The sequence below is a fragment of the Hermetia illucens genome, chromosome 2 (assembly GCF_905115235.1).
Source record: "Hermetia illucens chromosome 2, iHerIll2.2.curated.20191125, whole genome shotgun sequence".
In the NCBI taxonomy this organism is placed as follows: domain Eukaryota; kingdom Metazoa; phylum Arthropoda; class Insecta; order Diptera; family Stratiomyidae; genus Hermetia; species Hermetia illucens.
In genome coordinates this window covers 51012403-51022504 of record NC_051850.1, presented here as the reverse complement: position 1 = coordinate 51022504, position 10102 = coordinate 51012403, and the positions used below count along the sequence as shown (strand labels likewise).

Here is a 10102-nt window from a genome sequence, read left to right as displayed (position 1 = left end):
AAGCGCTAATTAGGCTCCTCGGAGCGACCACTGATACCGTCGTTCACCCTGTCGCCCTCTATTGTCCCACAGACAATGAGTTACACGCCGTGGTGCTTAGTCATGTAATTCGCACTGACGCGAACTCACTAAGATTGATCTGAGTATAGAAGTCGATGGGAAACCAATCAGAGTAACGGAAAAAACCTGATACGCGGGGTGGTAATTTAAGAGCCTCTTGACTCCACCTGGATCAAGCCTGTGACCGAGCGAAACATCGAATCCGACCTGGATGAGCCCACCCCGCTACCGAACCTGGACAAACGTTATAGAAGTTTATAGTTGAAATGTAGCGATCAACCTCATAGTTCACAGATTCATAACACAGTACCATTCCAGATAATTTATGTTCTACATATCACAATACCAATCCTCGTGTACATCTTAATAAAAAATATAAACAAGTATAGTTTCTTGTGTCAATTAGATTTATTATTTTCTTAAAGGAAAATAATGCAAGTGTTGATCTATTTAAATAGTTCAGGAATTATAAGTACAGGATAGGAAGAACATAAAAGAATGTATGCATGTGCTCATTGTCACAACGAACGGATGTTATCTATGGAGCTGCGTGTTGTTCACATACAATTGCGTGTTTCAAACTTATTAAATATATTTCGGTATAAAACTAACTACAAACAAAAGCTATTGCATTGTCGACAGATATCGCGATTGAATTGCTATGACTGAGATTTTATTGAAATAAAATAAGTTCACAAGGAGTGGATTGCAGAAAAGTAGATTGTTCTCATATTTCTTTTTACTTCTACTGAAATTCATGGGGAACAGAAAGAAGATAATTATAGAAACATTAAATTACAATAAAAATTAATTTTTGTATTTTATCTATAAAGGCATGTGTCATCAGTAGTGGAGCGATTATAACCTTCGTACTCTTGTTTTTTGATGGCTCATGTTTTTCAGACGAGAGGCAGCAGTAAAGCTCAAGGTGTTTTGCAGTTTATGTTAAACGTACCGTTACGAAGGAACTTAATGAAATAAATATATACTTTTTCGTTTTTATTTTATTTACGGCGCTGAATAACCATAATACACATTTAACATTAATTTTCTGATATTAAGATATTCCATTTAACATTTCGTTTAAAATATTTTATCTACATCAACCGTTCATTAGTAAGGGGTTCTGCAGCAGCTGTGGTTATTTATTTCGAGATTATATCAAATGAATTTAACTAATTTTTTTGTCAACAAAATATATTAGGATAGAAAAATGTAATAACCCAATTTCTATCGGGATAGAACGGAATTATTCCAGAAATACAATCAAATAAGAGCAATAACAAAAACAAGGGACGATAAACTTAATAGCAGATAATCAATATCTCTCATTCCCATTATCACTCTCGCATTTTTGCTAGCATTAAATAAACATATAAATATATATCGCAATATTCAACGCGGCCCGCAAATTTCGATCTTTTCTATAGGTAAGTGTTTAGTAATCGTGTTTTTTCTCATCTAGAATTAATATATTTACTTTTCTTGTATATTACTAGGCGAATCACTTGACTTTCTGCTACCCTTTTTTCAGTTTCTTTTATTCAGCTCAAAATTAAATACATATAAAATACGATTCACCTTCGTCACGAGGATGAAAATGAACATTATTTTTATTACATGTATGTATGTAGATTAGATAAATTAAAGTACTCCCCTCCCTGCTAAGCGATTTTATTCTACCTCCATCGTTGAATCTTCAGCGGTGCAATTGTTCATTTTATCCTTTTCGCTCTCTGCTGTTTTATTTCCACTATTCACATCACCATTTTGGCCTGCTGCATCGCCGGCATTTTGTTTTTGATTTGCTGGTGGGGTTGGTGGTTTAGGTTTTGGTCGATTCATGACTGAATTAACGCATGACGATAATGTCGACCATTCGCGGCGGATATCGGCAATTTTCACTGGTGGATCGGATGTTTTTGGGGTTCGAATGAGTTTTGCTCGGCAATCCTCAAGCCATTTATGTGCTTTATCGGCTAACTCGCTTACGTTCAGAATCTCCGTTTCGGTAAGATGATCATATTTTGGTGAGCCAGATCGATATTCATCAACATATTTGCGTGCCATTTGAATCATGTGTCCAAGCTCATCGAAAGCTGGTGGTTGTCCTTCGTATTCTTGTTGTCGCGATTTAATTGGATCAGTTTGTGAATGCAATGTCGCCAATTTCGTTTCGTAAACATCACGGTCGCAATCGTCACCTTCTTCGTATAGCCAATTTTCGAGATCATTTAGCTGAGCGCAAATGTTTTCACGATCAGTATTTGCTACATACGGAACAAGCGGACCTTCCTCCTGAAAAGATTTGTAATGTTCAAATTATATATCTTCAAATAAAACAGAAATAAGACTAACTGCGGATAAATATGTATAAGGAAGTTGTTATGTACATAGTTCTGAATATAGAAAAATACAAATAAAAGGTGTGCACTATTTAGCACATCTTTTTAATCACTTATTTAGCTTTCAATCAACTTTCTATTATTTTCATAACGCCATAAGGCCTTTCCACAGTGGAGTACTTTCCAACCCTTCCCCTTGTTACTAATACTGAAAAGTTGACTTGTATGAAACTTGAATGTCACTTTTAGAATGTACAATGCACATGGGGGTTGCAGTTTATAATAGTCATCTCGGAAGATGATTGGGTTATCATCGTTACAATAACGAGAGTTGAACCGAATTTATGATAAAAAACATGTCCGATGAATTCTCCATGAGTATAAATTGAGAAAGGTTCTAAAGTGCACAGATGCGTTGCGAACATCATTGTAAACTACCATCTCTCCAATGATGTGCCAATCGAAGAGATCCTCGAGATGCTGAATTAGAAGCTTGCGGTATGCTCCAATCGCACCCGTAGATATCAAAAGAGTTTTTGTTCTTTCAGAACCAACGGGGATTTTATAAAAATCTCACCAACTCAAGTCGGGAAAGTAACTTCGATCTGATCAGGCAGAAGACTTCTGGAGGAGTGTTTGGAGCAAACCTAGTCATCGCAATTTAGAAGCAGCGTAGCTCCTACAACTTATGCGTCCATGCGATGTCTTCCCCGAAATGACCATGCATGACATTACTGAAGCTGACGTAGAAGTAGCCCTTGAAAAGACAGATAATTGGAAAGCATCAGGAGTTGATAAGATTCGCAACTTTTGGCTGAAGCGATTCAAGAGCACTAATAGGGTATTGGCAAATCATTGTAAACAGATGATTGTCGATCCGAAATTAGTTCCACAGGAACAGGGTGTCTCTTGTCCTTCAAAATATCGACTAATTCCTTGTCTTCTTACCATCTACAAAATCTTCACTTCAGTTTTGTGCGCAAACATCTCAAAACATCTTGATGTTCATAAATTGATAGCTGAGGAACAAAAAAGATGCGCAAAAAGCTCCCTAGGCTGTAAAGAACAGCATCGATACGGTCGCTGTAAAGCAGGCTGTTCACAAAAACCAAATACCTCGACAGCCTACATCGATTATAAATCAGCCTTTGACTCCATATCACATTCGTTGTTACTACAAGTGTTACGCTTGTATTAGTTTGTTGCACATGAAATGGCTGATTTGGCAATCAAGTGAAGTTAGTTGCGATTTTGCTGTATCAAACCACCACCAATTGGCGCTGTTGGTGTCGGATAATGAAGTATAAATACTCCTACATTTATTCAAGGAGTCATTTCAGTTTTGACCATCGTTGTGATAACAGTGAATAAAAAGGAAAAAAGGATGGAAAAGAGCCAAGAACGTGTACTTTTCCTATTCGACAGTTTCCCGGCACTTGCAATAACTTGGCAAGGTGAAAAAGCTCGACAAGTGGGTTTCGCATGCCCGTACGGAGCAAAATATGGCGCTTCGAATGGAAATTTGCAGTTTTTTACTCTCCCGCAACTGAGGCGATCCCTTTTTGCACAGAATAGTGACATGTGATGAAAAGTGGATATTATACGACAATCGCTGCCGATCAGCACAATGGCTAGATACTGATGAGCTATCGAAGCATATGCCGAAATCGAGTCTCTATCCGAAGAAGGTAATGGTGACTGTTTGGTGGTCTACAGTTGGAGTTATCCACTATTGTTTTTTGGCAACTGGAGAAACGATAAATGCACAGAAATACTGTGCCAAACTCAAAGGCACCAAAAATTGAGTATTCGACGGCTGAGATTAGTCGACAGAGATGATGTGATATTCCTTCACGACAATGCACGACCTCATGTATCCAGAACAACGGTTCAAATGTTGAACGAATTGCAGTATGGGACTCTGCCTCATCTACCATATTTACCGAACCTTTCGCCAACCGACTACCACTTTTTTAAGCATTTGGATCATTTTTTTGGCGGAAAAACAATTTAGGAATGAAGAGGCCATCAAAATTGCCTTCGACGAGTTTATCAACACCTGAAAATTGGACTTCTACGAAACTGACATACATTCTCTTGTATCTCGCTGGGGGAAGTGTTTTGGAGCGACTGGCACCTATTCTGATTAATTAAATTTGTGTAAGCTTTACAGTCGTTTCAAATTTAAGTAACAAATCGGCCGCCATCTCATGTGCAATACAAACCCCAATGTCGTTCTTCTCCTCAGAATAGTGATGAAGAATTGGAGCATGAAGCTATCGGTATCCTCACAAACATCAGGAGAGATACCAATCAGGCGTGGGATTTTCCAAGGCGACTCTCTAAGCCCACTGTGGTTTTGTTTGGTTTTGAATCCGCTATCCCATCTTTTGGATGAAAGCAAATACGGGTTCCAAGTCAAACATGGCATATTGTCGAAATGTACATTAAGCCATTTAATGTATATTAATGACATCAAATTGTATGCCAAGGACGAGAATCAACTTCGCTCCTTGCTGGACATCCACCATCCAGTTCAGTAGGGATATCGGTGTGCAGTTGGGTTTGGAGAAATGTGGCATAAAAACAGTTGTTCGGGGAAAACAACTACAAACGACATAGAAAAAGTCTTCAAAAAAAAAAAAAAAAAAACCCTTTCAAAATATAATGATATAGAATAGGTAGCGCTTGAGAGGTCATAACAATGTTACGCTGAGTTTTTTGTTATCTGATAGTTTTTCTGAGTCTTAGGGCAAATGATTTAAATTAAATCAGTTCATCTTAAGTTCTGCAACTATTTTTACGGTAAAGCTATTAGTAAGTTTGGGTAATATCAGTAGCAGGGTTAAGGGCAATAAGCAAATTTTTATATATTTCTCAGACTACTGGATCTACCGAACGGGAAAAGGGATCTAGAAGAGTGCGAAAAAATCATCGCAGATCGGATCGAATTATTTGAAAGAAAAATATTTTGGAGAACAATCAGCTTCCAGCAATAGAAGGGTCCTATTCTTGAGCAGATGACCTGTATTATCGCTGTAATATTCTTGTTGATAAATCTATTAGGTAATCAAAAACAATAGTAATAGCCCAATCGGAATTTCGGCACTAAACTGGCCTGCAAACAGGCCAATACGAATCCTATTGAGAAGTCTTGGCACATTATATATGAAGGTGCTAACAATGAAGCAGAAACCAAAACTGTTGCTGAATTGGACAAAGTGACCGAGTACACTTGGTACAGTAAAACTACACAAGCGCTTTTGGAGAATTTCACGAAACCGGGCGAGAGTTTAACCGATCACAAAACATAAGGGAGGCTCAAAAAATCTTGAAAAAGCATAATCTATCGTCGTCTATTGTTCACTATAAAATAGGAAATCAATTAAAAAAAAAAAAATTTTTTTTACGGTAAGTACAGTTAGTTAAAATTGATAATGGCTAAGCAATTCAAGATGAATATATAGCATAAAAAAACATTGAAAAATTTCAATAGGGCGAAAGAAAAAGTTTCGATTTTTTGTGACTTTAAAAAGAAATTCCGGTGATAGAAGAGGAAAGTTTGCACGGATAGTTTCCATAATGAGAGACGTTTGTATGACTCCGATCGGAGTTGGAATTAACAAATTGGGAGAACTATATTAGAAGTCAATTGCGATCAAAGGCTTCCATTGTCGATCAAGCTTGAAATTGCTGTCCTCTTTTAAGGGGTTCGAAAAGATGAAAATGACAAGTCATAAATCAGGATTTTGTAGATTTCATTGATGATGGAGTTCAGTTTGTAACGTGATTGGATGTCAGATACTAGCCGATTCATCTGTTAATGAATACCTGAATCTATCAGGGTAATAATCCCACGTAAACGCAATGTTGACCATATTGTTCCTGAGTGTATCGTTAAAATCAAAAAATGAAATGCTAAGAAGCTACAAACTTCAAGGTCTTGACGTGCATTTGGTTATTGCGCCATCGATTATTATTAAATCAGGAGGTCTTTGCTAACTTTATTTTCTTACGCCATTCGTCATTTCCCTATTTCAATTCAGTAGTATTGTCACAGTTTGCAGTAGGTAACTATTTTGGTCAGAAATACATCTCCTACTTCTGGGAAAGGTGGGAGCTTCACTTGGCATATTTTATCCAAAGTCTCTTGTATTGATTATTTGACTCCTATAACTGCACTTTAATTTTGGAAACTGTAGCTTTCAAAGTTCTCACAAACGCGTCCAAAGCATATGATAATGCCTGTATGATCTGTAATGGAACAAGGTGAACATTGTCATCGGCAGAGTGGAATGGATTTCAAAACTTGAAAAAGAATAGAAGTTAACGTTCAGAGAAAAAATTGCAGTCTAGGCAAGATATGAAAATTTTGATAGTGACTACGTTTGAGGTTCAGATGATATATAGTCCTTGGCCAAAATACTACAAGCACTTGTAAATTTCATCATTTCCTGCATTTGGCTTTGGCTTTTCTTGGTAGGTACGTAGCCAATAATATTTATTGGCCGAAATAACGAAATTAGTTTAGGAAAAATAAAACGGTAATAAAACGAGGTGCTGGTCCTTTCTGCAGATTAAAAAGTATAAGCAGACGAGTCAGAGGTGTGGAAAGTGCCAGTTATTAATTTGCTTAAAGTTAATTAATAGTGTTCTTTGAGTGTCTTAACTGAAAAATGTATATTAGCTTTGCTTCGATTTTAAAGTTTTGTGGAAGTAAATGATGAAATGTTAAGATTGATATATGTGCAAACATTATTGCGGTGAAAAACAAAAACTATTGAAAATTCATATTTTGGTGCGAATTTTGTAATGGAGAGAAAAACGGACATTTCCAATGAAAAAAGTGCAGTTTCTGCACTGCTGTGAACGGGGAATCACTCAATGAGAGAAATTTCTAGTCTTCAGTTATTTTCACCTTATGTAATGGTCCAGATCTCTAAAAACTGAAGCAAAATTCATTGTGGACGAACAAAAAAACAAGGCCTAGGGCGGAACGAAAAATTGTGGCAATTACTTCTGTGAATCGCAAAGCTCGTTTGTGGAAGCTCATTAAATTGCACTTGAAATTATTAAATTCGCAGCTATAAAAACGATAATCACGCGGTTAGCTATACACATCAGATTCCTTCACAACCAAATAGACAAATTGCACTGTTTACAATTAGGGAGACCTGAAAGGACTCTTTTCATATTGGGCCACACGCATTTGTGCGATGTAGTTATACTACCGCATCTGAGGGCTTGAGCTGATGCACCTAGTTAAATATTTTCTGAGACCGAAAAATTTTCAAATTGATGAAAACTTTTTACTCAAGTCATTACAGGCGATGAGAGTTGGTGTTATGGATATGAACCTGAAACCAAGCAAGTATCAAGCTAGCGAAGCCTCCCAACTTCCCGAGAACAATAAAGCAAGACCAATGACATTGATTGTGAAAGCGATGGTAATTGTCTTTTTTGGTGTTCCTGGTGGTGGTTCCCCTAGCTAAACTGTTAACTAGTACCTTTTTGGAACTGTTAAGATGTCTGTGAGAGAATGCGCGGAGGAGTCGTAACGCTTGTGAATCAATCGCTTTTTGGCCTTCTGAATGTCACTTTTAGATGTTTTTTTAGCTGGTTTTTTCCTATATTATTCTCCAGGCACCAAATGCTTTTAGAATTTTAAAAATAGAATTAAATTAAATTTGCAACGAGTTTGCATTAAAATTTCGCAAATAACATGATTTCTTTAGCTGATTATTTTGGCATTATATCAAGAAATGGGGAAAGGTTCTGGACGCATGGACGGCGTCACGAATTAAGTAAGTTAGTCCGAGCAAAACAAATACTGACTGGAAAGACTCGTAAGAGCCTTTCGGAAAAAGCGCATTGATGTCTGCGGTCTGCAAGAAACCCGATGGTCTGGTGCCAAAAGCTGCAACGTAGAACACCAACGTGGGTATAATGGCTACAAACTTCTCTATTTGGGCAGCCCACACACTCAATACGGTTTTGACATTGTGGCCTCGGCAAACCTTGAGGTCATTAAGCCAGGTAAGCGGTCCATCAACCAAGAGTACTTGGCTTCGGAATGACGATGTTGAAATGAAGGTCTGTGAAAAGAAATGGCCGAAACTCATCGATAAAACGCTCGCCATTTGGCAAATTTATAAGAATGCCAACCAGGAAGCAAAGAAAGCAATCGCAGTCGCCCGAAGGGTCCACTACAAAGATTTTTACGATAAACTGGACACTCGGGATAGCCAGGGAGATCCGTATCGACTTGCCAAAAGCCAACACAGGAACGCACGTAGGATATCCAACACTTGTGTTGTGTTAATGACAAGAACGATACGATGGCGAGAATAGATTTCAACTGAAGAATTCGTTCATCCTTCACTTCCGACGAAATCGCATCTGAGCTCTGGAAAGCGAAGAGTTGCGACCCAAAACTGCGGCTCAGTGAATACCATCTGACTGGCAACAAATTACCACAAGTGCAATGCGAAAAAAGAAAGGTAGTCCAGTAGAATGTTAAAATTACCGTCCCATCTGATTACTTTCTCATACCATGACGATTTTTGAACGTATTCTTAACAACCGTAATCGTGAAATCATTGAAATAACCTTGAATCAAGAAGAATTTGTCAAGAACTGCGGAACTACTAACGCAATACACGCGGCGCGGTTACTCATGGAGAAACAACGTGAGAAGCATCGCCCTCTTTACATTGCATTTCTGGATCTAGAGAAAGCATTTGGCCGCACGCCACACACACATCTGGTATGCTCTATGACAACACAGTGTCAGAAGAATTTATGCGCTGGACCCCACTGCTCTACCACGATCCCAAAAGTAAAGTTCGAAGTATGGCGGGTGTATCAAATCCGCGTCGTGTCTCTGTCTATGTTCATTAAGGAAGCGCCCTCTCGCCACTGCTTTATTCTTGTTATAAACACTGCCACACGGGACATCCAATGACTAGCGCCCTATATACTGCTTTATGCAGATGATATTTTCCTAGCGTCCAATAGTAAAAATTATCTGGAGCAATTTGTCCAAAAATGGAATGATCGTTCTCAGATTGAATTGAAATAAAACTGGATTTTTGGCGATCAATCCTCTTGAAACAGGCACAATCACTGTCAATGCCAGTAATCTGCCCAGAACTGAGCGATTTAAATATCTCGGGTAAATGCTATCAGCAAATGGAGAACTGCGTTGTGAAATTGCTGTACGCATTAGCGCAACCTGGCGGAAGTGACGCGCCACAATTGATATTCTTTGTGATCGACGTATCAACGAACCCACCAGAGTATTTTTTGCTTTGAGAAAATTTCCATTTCCTCTTCTTCTCACTATCAAATTTAGTAGGTCGTCAAATTTAGAAATAGAGAAAGCGCATAGTCCATAGGTCACGTCCCAATAAGAATTAAGCCAAAAAAGCGGTACCGGATGAGGATGCAGCCGGCAGAGATTTTCAATTCTTCTTGATTGTGACATTCTGTCTGGCAAGTTTTTAGCGCCATACGTACAAAACGCGAAGAAACGAAGTACCGCGACTCGTCCAACCTTCTCAAACTAGCTAGCGGACGAGATATTCAGATGGCAAGAGTCGAACATTAACAAAGACAACAACTACACATTGAATTCTGTGGTCCATTGTTCGTGATTTTTGGTCCAATTTCAAAGCGGCCAGTGCGATCAAAATGAA

At 38.2% G+C, this 10102-nt stretch overlaps 1 protein-coding gene across 2 annotated transcripts in view; it reads right to left on the bottom strand.

Annotated features, from left to right (window-relative positions):
* Positions 1-697: 697 nt before the first annotated feature.
* The window catches only part of LOC119647811 (heat shock 70 kDa protein 4L), a 43244-nt gene continuing 33839 nt past the window's right edge, over positions 698-10102 (bottom strand). For both annotated transcript variants that reach the window (XM_038049029.1, XM_038049030.1), the window contains one exon: positions 698-2358. In XM_038049029.1, the coding sequence (XP_037904957.1) occupies positions 1735-2358 (624 nt within the window). In that variant the 3' untranslated portion in view covers positions 698-1734. The remainder of the gene's footprint in view (positions 2359-10102) is intronic.